Source organism: Epinephelus lanceolatus, chromosome 15, assembly GCF_041903045.1.
Source record: "Epinephelus lanceolatus isolate andai-2023 chromosome 15, ASM4190304v1, whole genome shotgun sequence".
Classification (NCBI taxonomy): Eukaryota; Metazoa; Chordata; class Actinopteri; order Perciformes; family Serranidae; genus Epinephelus; species Epinephelus lanceolatus.
The window spans coordinates 36463848-36486828 of record NC_135748.1 but is presented as its reverse complement, the minus strand read 5'-3'; the positions used below and the strand labels follow the sequence as shown (position 1 = coordinate 36486828).

The following is a 22981-nucleotide window of genomic DNA, read 5'->3' as shown; positions in this document are numbered from 1 at the left end:
TATAAAACAATTTTATTGTGCTGGCAGAATGACATTGATCACACAAATGTAGATCTCTTGTTTTAAAGCATTTGCAAAATAATTCATTAAATAATTTTATAATCCCCTCTCCCCCTTTTTTAGGTTGGCGAGCTCTTATCTGGTCTCAGGCTATGTTCAATGTTTTCATTGCTGTTTTTATCTTGATGGTGTATACTATTTTATTTGTCTCATAAAACACTAACTTTTTTTAAGTGCTATACAAAAAAGTTTATTATTATTATTCTTAGTTTATAGTTTATTTTGATGAGTGGATTTTACTTCTTAATTAAAATTATTTGCTATTATCAGTATTTGATTTGAAAAATTCACACTTACACGTTTTAGTCTCGGTACAAGACAGCATTCAGGTGCAGGTGCATGGAGCTGCATTTAGAAACACTGACTGCCATTTACAACAGTATTTCTAAAGGCAAGCTGGCGATATAAAATTATATTAAAACATCAACAAACAGCAGGGGAAATGAGTTTTGTTTTCTTGAAACACTTAAACAACAGAAACACTGTTGTGCCTATTTAGTTTAAAAGCACAACACATTTATGGGACGGGCCCAGAAGGCTATTTTCTTCCTGTGGCAGTTTTGGCAGAGCCCTTCCCAGTGCACTGAGCAGATTATGATTTAGTCCCACCACATCAACATAATGCTGCAACTGCAATTACAAAATGACAGAAATCCACCAAGTGCTAGACTTGTTAAAATACAGTGTTTTAAAGGTGCTTGTACCATTGAGGATAAGTCCTTACAGCAGCAGCCAGGGTTTGAATCTGGCCAACGCCCTTTGCTGCATGTCATCCTCTTTGCCTCTCTGAAGTTCAGAAAAGGGATGTGCAGCGGCCGCCTTGTAATTCTCTACACAGAAAAAATCCCTGAACTATTCCTTTAGCTCATATATCTGGCACTGTATTAATATATGCTCTACATGTGTTAAATTATGTAGATGCAGTTGTGTGTTTGCCTGCCCTTTGGCTCGGATAACCTTTTCTAATTTGGTTTCCGCTGGTGGGATGTTTCATGTGTTGTTTTCCATCATTTACATATTGTTTACAGACATCAAAATGAGAGCGGTGTTTACTTTGTGTCCACAGCTTCCATCATATTCATCATCTGGACCACCAAAGTCTTCAAGCTGGTGGACTGCCAGACGGTCAGTTTGTTGTCTGCTAGTGATTGATTATTGTGTTGTGTGCACCAGTCCTGTTCCCTTCATGAGATTTCCGTTTCTTGTTTATACAGAGATGAAAAGTGAACTCGCCTTCCAACCTGATAACATCATCTCTGTGTTCACTTGTCTATTTATATCCCTTCCACAGGGTTGGAGGGACTTGTGGGTTGACGATGCCTTCTGGCGCCTCCTGTTCTCCACCATACTGCTGGTGATCATGGTGCTGCTGCGGCCCTCTGCTAACAACCAGAGGTCAGAGTCAGTCTGCAGCCTAGAACCATTGCTGTCAGATTAAGTTGCCAGATGTTGTATTATTTATTTATTTTTTTTTTCATTTTAATTTTTATTGATTTTCCTCATTTTTACATATACATCAACAAACACAACATACGTGCCTTTAAAGCCAGCAGAACAAACACGTTCATTTTATTTTTTGGTTTGCTCACTCTTCTAAAGTAAACCCCCAAGAAACATTGATATCTGTCTGGACAATGGACTCCCTGGATTCCCTGCGTAAGATTCGCCCTATAGGAAGAAGAAGGAGAACTCCCTCCATATGCGCAAATTGGTGGATGTTTGATGCATTTTCCACATATTTTGCCCAGGGGTGGGGAAAAAAATCGATTTTTAGATGCATCAAGATTCTGTCTTGAACAATGCGAGCATCGATGTGGAAAACTCATTATCGATTTAATTTTATTTTATTTTTATTTTTCAAATTACCATAACTCCTCGACCATTCACACTATCGAAGTAATTCCAATTGATTCTGAAAGCTGAGAAGTGGAGCTTTTTGATATACGGTACATTACGGTAGTGACGTCATTACCTGTGGAGGAGGGGAGGGAAGTGTGCACAGCAGGAGGAGAGTATCAGCTGACGAGGAGAGTGCAAGTTGGAGGGATTTAGCTGTGTTTTAGCGGAGTTTTGGTGGCGTTTTCTTTGTAAATAATATTTAGTGTTGTAAATAATAGTATTTGTGGGGTTTTTTTGAGAGCTTTTGAGTTTCTTTTATGCCGTGTTTTTGTCGTGTTTTCACCATAGTTCGTAGTTTTGCCATCGTTCGTCTTTTTTGCAATAGTTCGTGTTTTTACAGTTCATAGATAGTTATACTTATATAGCCTGAGTGTCAGACTGAAGCTCCCAGAACCTTCAGTCTGACATCATCTCCATTAAAGGCGATTTACAAGGGGGAGGGAATTTGATTTTTCCCTAACCAATCAGTAGAGATCAACGACTCACCCAGAATCTGACGTCATTAGTATCCATGCCTCGGGGGTGCCGAAAACAAGCGAGCATTGCCCGTTTAAAATGTCTCCGTCGTCGTGCACGCCCAGCTGCATCGCCGTTAAATCCAGTTTAGCAGCTTCCTTAATTCGGTCTTCCATTAACCGAGTAGTGGTGGGTGAAATACCTCGATAGCATCGTTAATGTGGTCTGTAGGATTTATAGTGGTCGCCATTGTTGCTATCCTCACCAGTTACCCACCAGCGAACAGCTTGACATCAGCTGGCCTACAGTTTGTATGCACTGGATATGTATTCCCAGGTTTATTACAAAAATATTTTTCAATATCTAGTGTAAATTTTCTTACTGGCTCGTTTTATAATCGAGAATCGTTTTATAATTGAAATTGACGCCCTCGGAATCGGAATGGAATCGAATCATGAGGTGCCTAGAGATTCCCACCCCTAATTTTGCCAATCTTTGTCTGAGATTTTTATGTTGAGCTCCGATTCCCATTTTTCTTTTATACAATTAGTTGAGTTTTTTTTAATTGTCAATTTTTGGTACAGTGAAGATATTCTGATTTTTGTACCCTTATACATGTTGATTATAATTTGAATCACACCATTCACCTCCATGGAGGGATCCATCCTGATTTCCTTCCTGTAGTAATCCCTTATTTGTAGGTAGGCCTACCTAAAGAATTGGTGTTTACCCAGATCATACTTGTCTCTTATATTTTGGAAACTCTCCATCTTTCTCTAGAGTACACCATGCTGTAATTCCCCGCTGAATCCCTTGTCGTATGCAGCCGGCTGAAAGTTGCTATCAAATGCAACCCACTTTAACAGATTATTATCCTTCTTTATACCATAATTTTTAACGATTCTAAACCATAATTCCAAAGTAAACAACAGCTATGTTTCCATCCAAAAGTGATTCGAATCATTGGGAAATGCGCATTAAAAGAAATAAGAATCCTGTGTGTTTCCATTAAATATACAGACTTTTTGGTGAAAACTACAAACTCGCGCAAGTTTTCCGCAGAACTGGAAACAAAACAAGTCTTGCATTCTTCTTCTTCTACGTTTTCTGGCTGTTGGCAACCAGCTTGTAAATGCATTACCGCCTTCCCGACCCAGAGTGTGGATATCACCATGGAGAGAGGTGCGCTACGTCAGACTTAATTCGAACATTACTGTTTCCATCCCCCGTTTTGCGAATCAACATTTTTTCGAATCAACCAAAACCCGGCTAAAGCGAGCCTATATTAGTTTGTGCGAATCAGGGGATTTTAATTAGAATTTTGGCGTTTCCATCATAATTTTCTGATGTGATACTTCTAGATGCGCATCTAAACAGGCTGATGGAAACATGGCTATAGTAATTGAATCTGATTGTTTTTTATTTTGTTGTATACTTCTTTATCTCTATAACATTCTGAATTGGATATCCTCTGAACTCTTTTTCCATTTCTTTCCACTTAGCTGTGTAATCTGGTTTACACCAGCGCACCATATTTTGTTGCTCTCAGAAAATGTGTTCCCAAACAGTTCTGAACTAAATACTCATGAACAGTTAACCTAAAATAAATCAGAAAACAGGAGAGCTTCCAAAGGTGGGGGGTTGTCTCTTCCTCCCCAAATCCCCGTTGGTGGGTGAAGGGGAAATCCTCATCTCTGAGTGAGATCCATCCCTTCCTAGACCCAGAACAAAACCCGACTTGTGGTGTCCTTAGTGTCTACACAAGTCCAACTCAAAATGACCTGACCTCTCCCAGTCGGTTCTTACTAACTTCCACAAAAGAAGTGTGATCAGACGTTCCCACTCTGGCTCCATTTTCCTGAATCAGTCATTTCAATCCAAGCTGTGAACAAAGTCCCATTCAGTGCTCGGAGATAAATACCTATAATGTTTGCTGCATTTAAGTCTTTTTATCAAATCTTCTCCTCTGTCTTATTATATTATTTGTCTTTATTCATACCTGTAGGTGCCAGCTATTGTTATTGTAGTATTTTGTGTTAAGTTTCTTTGCATGCCATATTTGGTCACTTACGAGGATGTGAGTCACGTGGTGTTGGTGGCAGTGCCGTAGAATATAACAGAGTCGCGACAACGGAAGTCCAAAATGCTTGTGTGTCACGTGACTCATGTAGACCTCGGATAGTTCCTGGAAGTTACTGGCGGGCCGTTTAAATACATAATACTGAAAGACAGAACTCCGATTTTTTGTAAGTAGCTGTCAATAACTACATTTATTTATAATATACGTGTAGCACGCCATAAACAGTTACATCTTTATGTTGTTTTTTAAAGTAAAATGTGCTACTATTTGAGGATTAGTGTTAGTTTACTACGGTTAGGTAAGACTCTATTAATCCCAACCTTGGAAATTCACGTTACAGCAGCTCAGAGCAGAGGCAATAGAAAAAGGATAAAATATTTTTTAAATACAAATTAGACATAATGAAAATAATAGAAAATCCATATACACCTTTCACTGAAACAGATACTGTATGCTCATGATTAATAGCTGCACAGGATGAGTGTAATACACATGATGCGTAGTATTTTTACTGTAAAAATATAGGAATGTATAGATATCCCACAGGAAGTGGCAAAATATTGCACACAGGAATATTACACAGTGTGTACACAGTGCAGAGTTTAAATATAAGGGATGTGGATAAGGATATGTATTTATATATGTATACAGGCCAGTATAAGTATATTAATGACATAGCATAATTATATGATAGAAATGTATTATTACACAGTATAACTATGTGTAATGTGCATATAACATATATTATTGTCTGCCTTGTTTAAATATGTTAGTCTTTCCTTACCTTGGTGAAACAGCATGTTGCTTTTATTGCTTTAAATGATGTTTTCAATTCTGTCCTTAGTCTTGTATGGTTGCCAAGAGTAATTACATCCTAACATTTATTGATAATGTAATGGTTGTATTGATTTATACCTAATGTTATCTTAATTACTTTCAGTGGGACAGAAGGAGACCGATGGGTGATTACCAATGACTGTCAAGTGACAGCACAATGGGTCACTGGGCTAGCAGCAGCAGCAGTTTATAGACATATATATAAGTATGACAAGTGGCATCAGTTTTAATTGCATTTGTTTGAAGTTGTCTCATGTATAAAGTGTTCCCGAATACTGTATGCATTCAACCACTATGGGATGTCTGTGGGTAGACAAAAGTGAGTTGTGTGTGGGAAGCCACTGCAGGCACATTTTGGTGCAGACCAGTTTGCCAAGACCAAAAAGGGCAAGACAAGGCTTAGAGCAGATTTAATTCCCACCATCTTTGTGCATCATGCTGTGAGCACCCCTGCACCACAGTGCACCCCTGGACCTGTAACATCATTGTTATTGCCACTCCTGAACTGTAACATTAATGGTCCTCATCCTGCAGCACTCCTGACACGAGGCACGCAGTATCACTGCAGTATAATTCCTTAAAATGTTTACTTATATTTCAGTGTTGGGTGCTGTTGTAACTGATCAGCACACTGGAAACCAGCAGGTGGGTCTACCAGCTCTGGTGTATTAATTTGCACTTGTCATAGTGACTGACTGGCAAGCCAATTTGCTTTTGTTGTGCTAACCTCAGCATTTGCCTACTGTGTTTCATATGACTGGCTCTCAGATATTCATCCCTATCTCGTAAGTTATCAGACTTTGATCCTGTGTCTGGTCGTCCCTGTGTCCACAGTTATCTGTTCATTTGAAAAGGTCTAGGCTATTTAATTGTTTAATATCATCACACTGTTATTTATATAAGCAGGGGATTTTAATACAAAGTTGTAACCACTGCACGTGAATGCGTGAATCGGTCAGATCTGCACTCCAGAGGAGAGCCTTCATCAGACTATACAATATCGCCCACTACTGGATTTGTAAGTTTATGAACTGTAGTTAAAACTCTGTGCTTTAATTAGCCGCTATGAAACAACATGACCCTCTTTTATTTAATAATGCCTACTAATATTATTATATTATAATGACGGTAACTGGTAATATGCAATGTATTACATTTTCTAAGTAACTTGCCCAACACTGTATATCATATATTATATATTCAATATAATTACATATCTAATACTGTGATAGAATATATGTTTAGCATGATCATATGTATAACACAGTAATATATACATACATTTGGTATTTAGAATAATTCCCCATTTAGCCTGGTATGTTTCATTTATCAAAATTACTTAATCTTGTGTTTTAAATCTCATTCAGGTCCTCAAACTTCCCTCTCACTTCGCTATCAATGTAATATCAGCTGAGCTGTAACATATTATAGACAGGTATACTCAACAGAATCACAAAGCCTAAAAACCAGACCATAAGTTACGTTTTTAATTTAATTTCACCTCCTCCACTCAGCAATCACGCAGCAATGTCATATTTAACTGAGCTAATATTCAATAATCGCAAAAAATCAGGACTGGAAGCACTCTAACTTGCCAGTGTTAGATAAAATGGTTTAGGAGAAGACAATTTAAAACTAACAGGCTGTTCATGGTTAGCATTACCTGTATGGTGTGTACAGTATGTACAGTGTCCTAGCCTAATCTGTTATCTTATCTTTTAACATTACATAAATCTACTAATTTAATGGGAGATAATCCACTAACAAGCTTTAATGCACATGTTAATTTAGATAAGTTTTGCTGATAATGTAAAATTTGAGTCTTTGGACATCTTACCCGTTAAAAGTACATCACAGTCGGTCTTTTCTGCTGTACCTCCATTGCGCTGCTAGCATGTGCCGCTTACTTCCGGGAACTATTGAGAGGCTCTGTGAACCGCCATAACCCTAACCCTAACCCAGGGCTCTGGTTGGTGGTACGTCAGCAGTTGTTTTTAAACTTTGGGAAGTTGTTTCACTGTTTGTTTTTATCAGCAATAAATATGTAAAACACAACATCTTTGGAGCGAAGATTTATTGACAAGCCAGCGCGTCTGGCAGGTAAAGTTTTTCCCCTACGTAGCCTCTTGGCGACTATATTTTTGCTTTTTGGATAGTCACTCTACAATGCCTGTATTGTCTCTGGTCCTCAGTGTTACCTCTTTAGGGTTTCCACTGATAGTCGTGTAGTTTCGGTGTCCTCAGCTGGGGTGCAGCTTCTCTGGCGCTCCCTAACATCTTCACGCCGTTGTTCCAGTGAATCCATATTTTTGCGAGCGGTGTCTGGAGACGGATTCCCTTTTCCTTTAACACACTTTTCCTTTATCCTTTAATACCCACATGTCTTCCGTTTCTGGGCGATTTCAGTGGGGTAGTCATGGTCAAAGAACACTTGTTTACTGCCCACCTGTATCTTCTTCTGCCACGCTTTCTTCAAAATCATTTCTTTCATCTCAAACTGTAGAAAATTGGCCACAATTGACCTGGGAGCAGCTCCCAGTGTTTTGGATTTACTCGCGACTATGTTAACTGGCAACTTTCATCCGAATGCGTCTGTGGTTGTCGTAGTGACAACAGCTGTTTTCAACCAGGAAGAGAACACATAGCTTTCCTCGCGAAGGCCTCTTCAATCAATTTTTCAGAAGAATATCAAAACATAGCCGACCTGATCCGTCTTTGGACTCTTGTTTGAGGAACCCAGTCACGGACCAACACTCAGTCGCGGTTTGAATCGCACCTGTTGTGACGGAATGTTGAAAACAGGAAGAGGCCACGTTCATTTTCCTGTAAATTTAACTCCTATCTCGAATACAATTTCTAAATAGGCCTACACAGTTTCGTCTCTGGTGCCTGTCTAAACATGTGCCATATTGAAGAACCATTCAGCCCTTTGAAAGGTAAAAAAGAACATTTCACGGGATTCGTACCCTCTCCATCATGGGAAAATAAATTATAGGCGCACAAGTAACATGGTGCGCCACTATTGCAATGCCATTGCAATGTCTTCAAATTGGGAGGCAGCCAGATCAACTTGTGACCACACTGTCCATGCACTGAGGAACATTTTACAATCTCACTGCTTTCCAATACAAAAAGCAGCGGTTTAAATCCTCTTAATTCATAAACGTAACGTTTATTGTTGTGCTACAGGTCGATAAAGCCAATACATATACTCACGTGGAAATACTTTAAATATTTTAAATTAAGCAATAACTGTTCTCGAGCTTTGTTTAATTTTTTGTTGATTCTCTAGCTTCTTCTCTTGCTTCCTCCACCCATGCCTTGCTTTCGTCTGTCAAGTTACACTTATTTGTGGATTTATTTTAACCAACTTGGGGGAGCAGGGTGACTATGCTGCAACTCACTCCGCCATGTTCCCGGAAGTCGCCAGACGTTGTATTTCATTTTTGGTTGTGTGTTCCCTCAGGTTCTCTCACTCTCCTCTGATTGATGAGGACGATGATGAGGAAGAGGCCAAGGAGCCAATGCTGAATGAAGCTTTTGGTAAGACTTATCATTCTCCTGCTCTCCACTGTGAGACAAGCCAAGAGTTATGTATTAATCGCTGCATCACTCAGTGTTTGGAATACAAATAGATGAAGCAGGCTGTTGCATTATTACAGTTTAGGCACTGACAACTGGAGAAATATTATGGCAGCTAACATCCTCCCTGGCGGCCATATTTGAGATCTTCAACTCATGTAATGCATTTCATTAGTAGTTCAGCCTTCACTCCCTCACTTCCCCTCAGTCTAGGGGTGTCAACAGTCAACCGCCAAGAATATAATATGGCTTATTCTGCCATTCCTCCTATTTATACCACCGTGATTCAACAGCGTTGCTTTGGAAACATTGTGCACACCCTCCGATCTCCCCCAGCTCACACCAGTGAGTAAGCAGCTGAATTCATAGCTGTAAAACCCCTTTAACATTGCTAACCACTATTAGCAGTGTCAGCACAGCTAGTGGTGCTAACATAGTAAACAATGCTAAAAGGGTTTTGCGGTTCAAAATGAAGCCGCTTACTCACTGAGGTGACTTGGGCTGAGACCGGAGATCAGGCACAAGGTTTCCAGCGCAACACGTTCTGCTACCGGTATGGCACTACCAGCTGTAATTGCAGAATGAGCAGCGCAGCTAGTTAGCTAACGTTAGCTCCTCCCATACCCGGGTAGTGCACAATGCAAAGAGGCCAAGAAACCAGTGGAGATGCGAGGCTGGGCAGTGGGCATGTTTCCACCATAGACTGTATGTAAAGATGGTCAACATGTCAGCTTCCCAAAAGTTAAGCCGAAACATCTTGATCGCCCCCTGGTGGCTGGCTGCAGAACAGGTTATAAAGCCAGCCCTCTCCATGTTAGTGGATGGGACATGGGCCAAACTAAAAACTCATAGTTTTAATCACACTGCTGTATGTTCAAGTGTTAGTTTTCCTGACGGTTGGGCAGGTGTTTAGGCGGCAACTTGATATTGGGGAGATTGCTACTGCGCAGACTCTGGCCCCCGAATGACATCACCAGAGCAAGATGGCAGCAGCTGTATCTGGTATATTTTAGCTTTATTCCTGTACAGTGGGGGTAAGGGGAGACGCGTCGTCCAGGTGGTCTCCACATGTTAATGCATCTGACTGGCTGTGTGTCAGCAAAGCCAACAGAAAATAAAATAAAAGCCAAGACACTGACATCGCAAAACATTAAAATGTCACCACCTCCAACTGGAGAGCACTTCTCCAAGCCTATCTTCAAAGACCTCTAAGATATATTAGAAAAGCTGAAACTGAAAAGCATGTCAGATAGTGAATTTAAAGAGTTCCAAGTTCATTTCAGCTTTTCAGACAAATGGAACGACACTTACGATGGCGGTGGGGATTTCTCCCAGAGCAAGTGCTGAGTGGAAGTCAGCGAGGGCATGTTGAACGACTAATGAAACACAGGCATGAGCAACAGTTGCTATGAGCACACGAACACATTATAAGACTGAACTGTACATCTTGGCCTCCTCTATACAGTTCAAACAGACATGCTTCAGTTTTTTTCTTTCTATTTGTTCTTCAATAACCAAGAGTGTAATAGAGACAGGAAATGGGATGAGAGAGGGGGTGTGCTGCATTCATGTGGTTGTATGTTCCTGTATGTTCCCTACCCACTCGGCTAACAGGACGCTGTGCTGTTTTTTGATGGCAGAATGATCCTTTTGTCTGTGATAATTATGATTGATGTAGCATTTTTTAGTGTCATTCATTGCTTATGTTTGCTATGAAGAACACTATCCAGCCAGCTGAGCAGTATTGTCTTCTTATAAACATATCTGACATGCATGCTAGCTAAAGTATCCAGTAAAAGTTAGCAGGGCTATAAGGAGCAGTTTGAAGTTTCGAAGCTGCGTTCATATCATTGACATTCAAAATCTAAATCAATATTTGAATGCTGTGCAGCTTCTTCTTTTTTTGCATATCTATTCATTCTGTTTCAACCTGATATTGCTGCACGGTTACAGATATTATACTATTTGTAGAATTTAATTCCAGGGGTGGCTGCGTAGGATTGTTGATCCAGACATTACCAATAACTCCAGAGTTTTGTGAAGTCCAAAATGTCAGAAAGTTTTGAACAAAGGTAGATGTAATCGTTTGCAAAATTCACAACTTGTTTTTATTTAACAAAATATTCTGCTTGACATGGGGTGGCTGGGCTCAGCCTTAGAGATAGGCTAAGGAGCTCGGACATCTGGAGGTAGCTCGCTGCTGCTTCATGTCTAAAGGAGTCAGTTGAAGTGCTTCGGGCATCTGATCAGGATCCTCCTGGACGCCTCCTGTTAGAGGTGTTCTGGGCATGTCCCACTGGTAGGAGGCACCGAGGCAGACCCAGCACATACTGGAGGGATTACATATCTCATCTGGCCTTGGCACACCTTGGGAGCTGGAAAGCGTTGCTGGGGAGAAGGATGTCTGGGGTGCTTTGCTTGGCCCTGGATAAGCAATTGAGAATTGATGAATGGATGGATTCTGCTTCATTCCATATTTGTGGGCATTGAAAATTTGTTTTGAAAAACTGGTTTGCGCTCCTGCTCACCGCACACAAATGGAGACACACGCCTGTATTATTGGAGTGCTCTAACAGCACCATCAACTCAATTTAATCATTAAAAAAAGTTGATTTAATTAAAGAAAAGACTACCTCGTTTAATGTAGTAATTCACTTAATTCAAACTGAAGATTCCGTTCAAGGATTTTTTTCAGGATGCTGACGTTATGAAATATAATGAAAGACACTCGAAGCTTCTTTCTAAAACTTAGCGCTTCAATAGTGTAGTGTAGATCCCAGAGTCATGAGGGCTGCAGGGATGTTTGTCACATCAACACACTAAATGTGGAAACACTTATTTTCCTATCTTTTCTGCTGGCGTGCTAATTGCTCCATATTTACCCATTATTTTCTGTTCTGTTCTGTTCTGGTGGACCTCTGTGACGGTGCCAGCAATGTTTTTTCCAGCAGATTTGTGTTGCAACTGCAAAGCGTCTATGCATTTTTGTACTCTGTGACAAACCCACTCATCTGCAAATAATCTGGGTCTGCTCAGATCCTTTAAAGACAATCCTGTCAACCGGAGCTTTGTGTTGTATAACCCGATGCTACTGAGGCTGTGATCTAAATCTGTTCAAGCTGATACGTGAAGAACAGATTTGTTTGGTTTTCATCTTATAATCATTTAATGGTTTAAATGGAAAATGTAATAACCCAGCTATGTTATAATTATATAATTGGACAAGGGTTTTGTGTGTGATTTCAGCTGGCTTATTTTTTATTTTATTTCTTTAGAGGGAATGAAGATGAGAGGCTCAAAGCCTGACTCTAATGGCTCCCAGAAACTGTTGAGTAAAGAGGTGGGTTCACTGTCTTCCATCAGCATCTCTCTTCTCCTATCCTTTTACTGTACGTACACATCCTTAATAAATTTGTATTTTTTAACTCTGCTTTTGCCAGGATGAAGACCTAAAATGGGTCGAGGAGAACATCCCTACAACTGTCGCTGATGTGTAAGTAAAATAAATTTAAATCTAAGAGCCTGTTTACACCTGGAATTAACATGCATATTGGTGACGTGATCACAAGTGGACAGCCGAGACACATTGCCTCTCACACCTGTGTCTATCATGTGTCTCCACTGACCACTTGTTTGTTCATTACTGCCTATGTCACTTGCGATAGAAGGTCAAAGGGCCCCGTGTACAGTAATTACATCCACACTCTTGGTAGCTGCTCACTAGCACATCAGTGGTTTTGTTGGTACAGCTGGGGATATCAAATCGATAGACGGTCACCCAACACTTTATGCAGCTCCTCATAAAATGGGCAAGTCATTGAGCGTTAGTCATTGGCGTTACCAATACAACCACCAAGTCCTGCATTGCTGACGTAGTCCTGGATCCTGACCCTACTTGTGAATTTGCAAGTAGGTATAGCTGTGGTTGGAGCAGCTATACCATATACATGACCTGCCCACCATGACTACACGATCAGCCCTCTTTTCTCCTTGGCCCGAAAGCAGAAGCCCTGGAAAAAATAAAGCTAAGTTAGCATTTAGCTCGCTATGAAGTGCCGGGTGGTTTGTCCACATAGTGTTTACCTTAAGCAGAAAAGCTATGGCAGGGTGCTGGGGAGTGCTTCATCCCAGCGCTTTGTTTTTTGATGCGCACTGCATGGGTTTGTTACTATGACAATGATATCTTAACACTAACATTAGCTGGGTAGATACTGTAACGCTCCATTAACAGGGGGTTGACTACGCAGACAACAACAAGCTTACAAAGGGAACACAGCAACATCCAGTGTCCACGAGCCAATATGCTCCCAAAAAATGGGCTTTTCTATTTTTGTTGTCATGGTAGACAGTAGCCTGACATCACCAGCGCCTTTCTGAAAAGTTCAGAGAATTTCAGCTCGAAGCACTCGGAGCAGCTGCACGAAGAAGGCGGAGCACTCTGAGAAAAAGACGTTGGCATGGCACTTTTTCTCTAAGTGGGCATATATGGCCACATATGCTCTGTCCTCGTTGGGAACAATTAAAAAAGGTGCCAGCACTAAGACAAAAACGCCATGTGGACACAGGCCCTTAGGTTAAAAAAGACATGGTTAGGGTTACGGTAAGGTTAAAGATTACATTTCGTTGCATGTAAGGTAAATATTGTCATCTGGGATAATGAATAAAGTGGTGATGTCATTCACTATAAAATGGTGTTGTAGCAGTGTTGAAATAACCGTCAGGTTGGTGGGTTTGTCTTGTACTGGTGGTGGGCGTTGATGTGGGCCTGTAGAATGTAGCTGCACCTATGTATGTCTCCAAATTTGCATTTACAAGGACAGCGAAGGCATGGCCTAGTCTACTCTACCCAACCAACGAAGGCAACGAGAACATGCCAGTCCAAGGGAGAGCAGGGCAGGCCATGCCATCGCCATCCGAGATGGACACGAAAATTCGTGTTGTGGATGCATCAGGACGAACATTTCTTTTCTTTAGTTAACAAAGAAACAAAAGTACAAAAAGTACAGAAAGAGGGACATTGACAGAGTAGAAAACAGGTCAAATATATAGAATAGATAAAATAGAAAGCCTTTATTGTCATTGGAAGAAGCCTGATCCCCTCAGTTATCACAGCCCTTAACAGCAGACCCTATTGAGTGTAACAACTGTCTGTGTGTCGTAGTGTTGTTCTTGCTGTGTCTGTCTATTGTTCAGTTTTATTGTTGGGTTGTCGGGACGTCGTACTCATCACTGTTGTTGCTGTTGTTGTTATGGTTGTTGTTATGTCAAACAAGCACACTGCTGTGAGAAAGCATTTCCCTTTGGGGACAATAAAAGTCAAATTCAAATTGCACAGGAACAATAGGATGATACATATACAACAAAATTGCGGGGGCCGCTTCTAAGGTGCAGACAAGTACAGGTAATTAGCGTTGGTCTTAAGCTGCTGGGAGTGACAGTTTCTCAACATATTCAATAACCCTTCAGAATAAATCGTAGCCTCTCTATTTGAAGTCACATCATGAGGGGGACAGGTAATAAGAATTAACCTTGTGTTAACAGTGACGGGAATGCAGTCGCATTTGATTGGTATGAAGTGATTTCCTGCCTGGTTAGAGGACCACCAAACTATGCTGTAAAAGGTTCAGGATGTATTGTTTTCTGGCAAATATATGAGTATACCTCAAATGTAGAGGTCCAAAAGTTACATGGCTCATTGTCTCCAGAGATTGTTTGCATCTAGGACAACTGTCATCAGAGAGGGAGGACATTTTTGACAGAGGTTGAGAGTTCAAGAGCTTGAACTGCAGCAGGCAGTGGTGGATGCAAATGGACGAGGAATAAAGGTGACGAATGCTGAGATCTCAGATGGTGTCAGGGATAGTCATTATCAGGTCTTGTTCCCAGGCATCTTTGCTCTTGGTCAGTGACGGAGGATTAATGTGAGCATTTACATCATAGAAGATATGTTGTCAAATGCCTCCCAGACCACCATGGCGAGTGGTTTGAGTGATCAGATCACAATGCATCTGTGGTGGTTGCTGACACTTCTACCAGGTCTAAAGAGTCTCTGTAAGCTCAAAGCTGTCTTGAAAGACCTTCGAATGGTTTCACATTACAGTGTTTTGCTAAGAACATCCAGTGTTACGCCACCTGGAATATGTGAGAATAAGGTATCGGCTTATAACAGTAATCCTTCTTAGTGTGTCATATTGTCTCAGTTTATGTAAGTGTATTAATGTAGCTTACAGGTCATGATCAAGGACAGCTCAGACTAGAAACTTATACTGTTAATACTCCAGACGCACAAACTCACATCTTGGCTGTATGAATGCATTCACTGCCTCCTTCTCTGCTTTTTCCTCTCTATACAGAGCTCTCCCTGTGATACTGGATGAAGAAGAGGTAAGGCATCCTTTCACTTTCTCGCTGCTAGTCCCATGATTTCAGATCACATTTCTGTCTGTTTAAAATGCTCCCGGTAATGACCTTCACTGTGCTACCAATACACAATCACATTACTGTGCATACGTTAATCTGTGCTCTCTTATTTTTCCAGGAAATCCTCAAAACCAAGATGGAGAGATCCAAAATGGAGTAGGAGCAAATGCAGGAAGACGGTGTGAGAATGGGAAGAAAGCAATGTCACTGAGGCAGCAATGAATGCGTTCTGAGTGATCTGAGTACCAAAAAAATGTGGGCAAAGCCAACTTGTTCTCTCCAGACACTTTACATTTTTTATTTAATTTCACAGGTATTGTAAGCTCAGTAAGGTAGAAGCACAAATAATGTGTTTGTATCAAGGGAGTACTGTGCAGTCCGTAGCTGCATGCTGGTAATGTTGAGATCAGCACTCTGGGAGGGGGTGAAACTGGAGCGATTACACAGCAGAACACTTGTTTATTTATTTGTTTCAAAGATATTTGTGCAGTGTCACAAACTTGGCCAAAATGAAGCAGAACATGGGCATTTAACATAAAACCCTTGTGGTAGATAGAATATTTATCAAAATTATGCCTTTTAGTTTTAGACTAATACAATATTTAAGATTGGAGTTTCTCTGCCCGCTTTACACTGCAAAAGCGACCCAAGCACCCAAATCTGTTGGACTGTGAGGGCTGATTTCAAATCCGTTAAGGTACGAATTATGATTATTATGTGGCGGTTGTTTCAGCCAAGAAATTAGATGAGTGTATGAATGAAGGGGAAAATAAATGCTCAAGTTATTGTGCATAATAAGATAATATTTAAGCCAACACAGCATCGGACACTTGAACTTGAAGTTATCTTCAGAGATGTTCTTTGCCATAACCTAATGTAAAAAAAAAATGCAGGTGTTTTTATTGCATTACATATTTAATAGGTCACATGATGACGTACATTTAATATTTAAATAAGCAACTGTATGGTATGATTAACCATTTAGCCAGAGAATTAAAAAAGTGAAGATAATTTCTCACAGCTGCACCAACAAATGTTGAGTATTAGTTTTATTGTGAACACATAACTAACACTTTGTTGTCTGGCTAACTGAGTTATCCTAAATATAGAATTAAAAAAGTTACTGTTACTCTATGTAAACACAGCCGCATCAGTGAATATTGATACTTGAAGCATATCACAGTTGTCAGGGTGAAGTGTGCGACATTTGTGTTTTGGGGATTCTAGTGTTAACTGGAACACACTGTTTGTGAGGTGGGAGAATGTAATCATGACCCTGTTGGTCATGAAACTTGTTCAAAGCCAAGTGTATACTACCATAACCACACAGTGTCATCAGAAGTGTTCACGCTCAAGCGTTACACGAGATCACTTCTCTGAGATATCATCTTAACACAGAACAGTTCAAACAACTGAAAGTAAGACTCTTGTATTGCTGATTTTGAAGCTTTTAGTAACGATGAAAAGCTGCTCGGCCCTCAGCGAGGAGGGAAAACGTTTGATTCTTATTATAAAAACAGGCCAGTTTTAAAGGGCCAGTGTGTAAAATGGGTTGAAAACAGTGACATCAGTGGTCAAATTCTAGATTGCAGGGCTCACTCACTCTCACCTCCCGTCGGGTAAATGACGGCGGCCTCGTAGGGACAAAACGCCTTGCGCACGAGTTTTTCAGGAGTAGGTCTATCTAGTGAGGAGGTGAATATTTATTTAGAAATCTAAACCATGTTACGATATTATAATGAATCCCTCACGAGCAGGAGACCAGAGGAGCGTTCGGGAAAAAGGCCAGTTTATTTGAGCACTCCAAAAACTCCAGTAACACTCCAGGGGGTAAAAGACTCCGTCCCAAACTCTGACTCTTCTAGCGTAACACACACACTTCATACACACAGACCTACTCGTTTACCATACCAAGTGGGGACCCCCCTCCCCTCTCTGCTCCACCAAACTCCAGCCCACACACTGACTGACAGCGTAGCAGGTAAACAGAGCTCAGCTGTTTATTTAGCCTAGCGATATCTCCGGACTATAGTAGCTGCAATGGACGACTTTGAACGCGATTTTGAAGAGTTTCTTGTAGCGGACACAGACCCAGAGCCATACCTGTTTGAGCCGGAGCATACAGATGAGGAACTCCATGTGTTTGATGCTGAGCGGGCGAGAAGAGAAGCTGAATGCACAGAATGGGATTCGGTGCTACTGCTACCATCGTTGGGGAGATATATCATCAGGAGGAAAAGCGCCGCAGAGAGTGCATCACAAGGAGTGAAGTTGCGTCTTCTTTTCCTTGCAGATGACGGTTCGGGTTCATTCTCTCCTGTTGCGTGGTAAGTGTGGTCCATTCGCAAACTTTATAACTAAAAAAACCTTTCACTACTCTCCATTGACGAACTACTAAGACTCTCTGCTGTTTCCTCCTCCTTCTTCCTTCCTTCCGCTGTCTTCGTTGGTTCATTTATACACGCGAAATGCGTTCTCTGACTGGCTGGATTGTCCGCTCGGTCTGCCGTACATACATGGCGGCGCAAGATGGCAACCTCTCTAAAGCAAGGCCCTTGCTATATATATATATATAAAAGCATAATTATAAGGCTACGAAAACCAAACGAATTTTATTTTATAGCGATTATACACTTGTATAAACATATTAATGGGTAGAATATTCAGATTCAGATTGACAATAAACCATGCCAAATATTACACACTGGCCCTTTAAAGCAAAAATAGTCATGACTCTACAAGTAAGGATGTTTATTTTCATCTCTATAAACAGTAACATTTTGTAGCTTCTCACATAAGCAGCAGTGATTTAGGTCCACATCACGTTTTAGCTGCTGAACACAGAATCCTTTGATAAGCCTCATGTATGTGGTGTGGGCCTAATTTTAAGAACACGTGATTCACTGTATGTATGTAACCCTCTCTCACTCCCCGTCCACTAACTTGGCCAGAGTTTTGTGTTAAAGTCCTCACCGAAATTCAGTAGCACATGTAGTTTAAAAAATATAATACAATACGGCACACGCTAAATGAAGGATTTTCATGTCACTGCAGTTACAGATTCCTTTGAGCTTATCCCATTCACACTGCAAATAATCTTGCCTCAGGTGGCAGACTATATCCCCGTCCTTGTGCAATCTACTGCAGTATGTGTGGATATTCTAAATTCTTTAATTTATGTTTTTTTTTTTAAATATATATTTGTCCAAGTCTTGTTGAGGATGTTTTATTTTAGAGAGACACGAAGGCCCAATTTCTGGATGTGTATTGTAATGTGAAGCTGATGATATTGTATGGCTTTTTGCGTATGTCCTGCAAATAAAATTTATATTGAAACACGGTTACAATGTCAGTTTTTGTGTGTGTGTATGTATGCAGGACAAATGTTCGTATTATGATGGATTGATTGATTTTTATTTGTGTCATGCACACTTACATGTGTCCAGCCCTCATGGGTTCACAAGACACCATTACAATTACATTGCAGTAGCAATCAAAAATACATGTTATTTAACTACTCAGTCCAAAAACAGAATACTGTGCCTTCTATCTCAGGCCTGGCAAAGAAATCCAGCCACAAAATGGTTCCCCTTCTGAAACAAAACTCAAATTTTTCATCATCATCCAGCCAAGAAAAAATTCACATAGATAGAGGTCATCTTACTGAAAGGTACATACCTTATGTCCTCATATACAGGACAGTAAAACAAGAAGTGAAACTCATTCTCAACTTCACCTAAATGACACAACAAACAAATTCTGTCCTCCTCTGGGGTGGTGTTAAACCCTCCAGTTTCTAAAGCTAATAGTAGTGTTCCTGAGTACAACTGTGCACACAGGGATCTTTGTCTTTTGTTAAGATTATACTTGACGTAAGGTTCCACTCTGTAGCTGTTCTTTATGAGACAATAAGTTCATAGTTTTGGTTTATACCATATGTCAATGGACCATTTTTCTCTAAACATGCAATAGAATATATATTACATTATTTAGGTGCCTATTACTGAGCGTATCGTCTTTTTACAAAAGGAACTGTTGCATAGACCTCTAGTCCTCTACTAATTTAACATAGACATCCTAAATTGGCCTCTTTGTATTTCCTGTTGCAATGTTTGTTAATTAATAATATTAATTTATTTATGTAGCACTATTTAAAGTATACAGTTACAAATTGCTTCACATGTAGGTAGGAAACATAGAAATTCAAGTACACACACACAAATGTACATGCATCCATTACAGGTGACACAGGAAATACACTGACCAAAGGTGTTGCCCTAGCAACAGAATACTAATGAAACTTTTAGACTGCAGTTTTAGTGCTTTAACCCTTTACTGTACAACAGTGTATGTCAGTATATATTATACTATACAACATAACCATCACAAACAAGGAATGGCAACATTAAATTGCTAAAATAATATTATTATTATTATTATTATTATTATTATTATTACGGCCTTTATGCACTTTAGTGCTTTCTGAAAATTAAACCATTTTTAAAAACTGAACAGCAGAAGTGTAATAAATAGATAATAACCTTATATATTTATTGGTGTAAACTCCTTTTTTTTCTTTGATTAAAACTTATAATTTTGTGTTATTATAATTCAAAATAAGCGAATAAAGATATCCTCTAAGATTTCCAATTTTGAAATTATTTTGTAGTATTTTTAACACATAGATGTGAAAAAATAGATGGATGGATGGATGGATGGATGGATAGATCAAGGTGTCTATGGGTCCTTAAAAATGTCTTAAATTATGTTTTTCAAATATGAGGCCTTTAAAGTAATAAAAATAGGCTTAAATTTGAATGTATGAGGTATTAATTGCCACTAACATTTTGTTTATTATATAATTTACCCATCTTTTTATTCTTTTTTGTCAACATGAGTCAAGCTCCTGTGCATAAACATCATCAAAAATATGATTTGTCCAAAAATTTGTAAGAAAAGGTCTTAAAACAGCATTAAATTTAAATGGATAGATAGATAGATAGATAGATAGATAGATAGATAGATATGAAAAAATGCAGAGCAGTTCGTACCCCATCATCCAAATAATAAAAAATAAAGAAAATAGAAAATTAAAGAAATAAAGAATGAGAAAAATAAAGATGTAGCTGTGAGTACAAATTGTGTCACTGCTCCTTTAATACATTCCTCGTGAGTGCGCTGACTCCTGTCACGTGCCTGTCAAACCTCAGTCGCTCGCGCAGCCGTCGTCAACACACAACTGAGGAAGTGACAAGAAGCTAACGAGAACTAACTGCTGCAGCTAACACAGCGCTTCCTAACGGTATTAAGTTAACTAAAGGTTGTGTCGGTTGTTACCGTCAGAGTAACGGACAGCCTCTGTTCGGGTTACAGTCGGTGTGGAGTGAGAGGGGACGATGTTTAGGAGCTGTAGCCGCTGCTTGCTAACTTCTAAGCTAACAGGCTAACGATCAGCTGTTGTTTTGGTCGGAGGGATAGCTGGCTAACAAGTCAAACTGCATTGCATTACAGCGCTTCAAAACATCTTCCCTCACTTCCTGTTCAAGTACTGAACTGCTCCTTCGGTTGATGGCGACCCATAGAGGCGTATCACCCTGACAGACTAATCAGCGGCCGGTCAGTCAGCTGTTGTCCCGGCAGGGCAGGCGTCACCTCCCGTGTGGGATCGATCCATCAGAGCGGTGTGTAATTGAATCAGAAACACAGCTCCAAGATGCATGACGCGTATGAACCAGTGCCTATTTTGGAGAAGCTTCCTCTGCAGATCGACTGTCTCGCGGCCTGGGGTGAGTTGTTGACACTTAATGTATCCTATTACTGCTCTTTTATTGTGTGACATTGAAGTGGTGCCTCTGCAGTCTCAGGTGAAGTGATGGATTGTGTCACCACTGACGACTGAGTTTTGTTTCCCCACAGAGGACTGGCTGCTTGTGGGGACAAAGCCAGGGCACCTTCTGCTCTACAGAATAAAGAAGGATGCGGGTAGGAAGGGTCTAAGAGATTTGTGATGGCCCCTTGTGTATTTGCAGACCATCTCAACATGATGTTGCCTCCTTTAAAATTAAAGTTGATGTCTGTTTTGTCTTTAGGCACCAACCGGTTCGAGGTGACACTGGAAAAGTCCAATAAGAACTTCTCAAAGAAGATACAGCAGGTAAATAAGAGTGCAGGGTGAGATTATGATGATGAGAAATCAAAAATCCTGTTTGGAAGAAGCCTTTGAAGTTTGGTGAGGGAAGTCACAAGTCAAATACTTAGAGATTTTTAGGACCACATGCTGTATTATTACGTGAGTGTTAAAAGTGAACTATGCAGGATTGTCAGTTACTGTTTGTAAACATGCTCACCACCAGCAAAAGAAAAAGTCAAAGCCAACCCGGGACGGCCTCTAGCTCAGCGAGTAGCGTCCACCTCATGAAGGCTGATTTCTTTGCAGCAGTGTGCTAGCTGCACTATAATAAAGGTAATATAAGGCCAAAAATAATCTTAAAAAAAACCCAACAGATTCACTGGTAGTTGGCATTTCGCCTAGCTATATTAGATTTTTTTTTTCAGCGCTGTGTCTCTTGGATGCCTGCCACTTATGGCCTGGCACCTGTTCGCTGTGTTTTTATAAAGCTCTGACCTCACCTGAGCACAGTGAGGGTACCCGCCCATAAACATCCGGTAATAAAATACAGGCAGAAGGCAGTGTCTCTGCAAAACAATACACCGCCACACTCTAAAAGGGGGTCATAAGTGATGGTTCAGACTTCTGTATGAGTCTATACATTGTTTTAGGAAGATCCTGCATAGTATATCTTAATTGGTAGGAAAGTCTGACAGCAAACACATGCCTCACTTCACTTTAAATTTAACTCTCAGCTGCTAATGGATAACTCACTCTTAAGGAATGCATTTGGGAGTTTCAAACACTATTGATGTGACTGAGATGGCTCAGATCAACCTCCAAATTCAAGTCAAGTCAGCTCTATTTATATAGCACATTTCATATGTCAAGCGTAAAGTCAGTGTTCTTAAGATGCATCATAAATTACAAACATAAAATATTATATAAGATAATTAAGTATTACATATATAAAAACAAGCAGGACATGATAAAAACTAACAAAAAAAAGAAGGTATTATTATCATTATTCTTTAAAAAGGGGCGATCATAACAATAGTAATACTTATTCCTAAAACAAATAAAAAATACATTTACAAACCTCAGTAAAAGCTTGTGATGACAAAGAGTTGATGTGGGGGAGAAATCCAGAGAGAAGGACCATAATGACTAAAAGCACCATGAGCTGATTCAGAGTTGATTTTAGGTACAATGAGTTGACCTTTATTTGATGATCTCTCTGGTGTGTACTCTGGGAGACATCTCATGCCTACCAATAGTGACAAGAACCCCAGGAAAAGGAGGGGTGGGGAAAAAAATCTATTCTTAAATTGCATTGCAGTTCTCTCTTGGAAGATTATGTCCGGATGCAGAAAAGTCAGTAATCAGAAATTTAAAACCGAAGTCTCGACATCGTGATCACCTTTAACAATTTTGTAAGACCAGGCTGTGTGTTCATTATGACTGAACCAATTGGATGGTGAAACGTAGCAGATGTAAACGTGCATCTTTTTTACATTCTAACTCACTACTGCTGTATT

The 22981-nt window shown here is 40.1% G+C and overlaps 2 protein-coding genes across 3 annotated transcripts in view; both read left to right on the top strand.

Moving 5' to 3' along the window:
- The window catches only part of LOC117266597 (transmembrane protein 87A-like), a 34454-nt gene extending 16737 nt beyond the window's left edge, over positions 1-17717 (top strand). Inside the window, exons 14-20 of the mRNA XM_078175265.1 lie at positions 1127-1185; positions 1352-1455; positions 8799-8875; positions 12190-12254; positions 12355-12407; positions 15268-15298; positions 15453-17717. Of these exons, the coding sequence (XP_078031391.1) occupies positions 1127-1185; positions 1352-1455; positions 8799-8875; positions 12190-12254; positions 12355-12407; positions 15268-15298; positions 15453-15494 (431 nt within the window). The 3' untranslated portion in view covers positions 15495-17717. The remainder of the gene's footprint in view (positions 1-1126; positions 1186-1351; positions 1456-8798; positions 8876-12189; positions 12255-12354; positions 12408-15267; positions 15299-15452) is intronic.
- A 3182-nt stretch (positions 17718-20899) lies between these two features.
- The window catches only part of vps39 (VPS39 subunit of HOPS complex), a 42576-nt gene continuing 40494 nt past the window's right edge, over positions 20900-22981 (top strand). For both annotated transcript variants that reach the window (XM_033643519.2, XM_033643518.2), the window contains exons 1-3: positions 20900-21120; positions 21251-21316; positions 21424-21488. In XM_033643519.2, the coding sequence (XP_033499410.1) occupies positions 21048-21120; positions 21251-21316; positions 21424-21488 (204 nt within the window). In that variant the 5' untranslated portion in view covers positions 20900-21047. The remainder of the gene's footprint in view (positions 21121-21250; positions 21317-21423; positions 21489-22981) is intronic.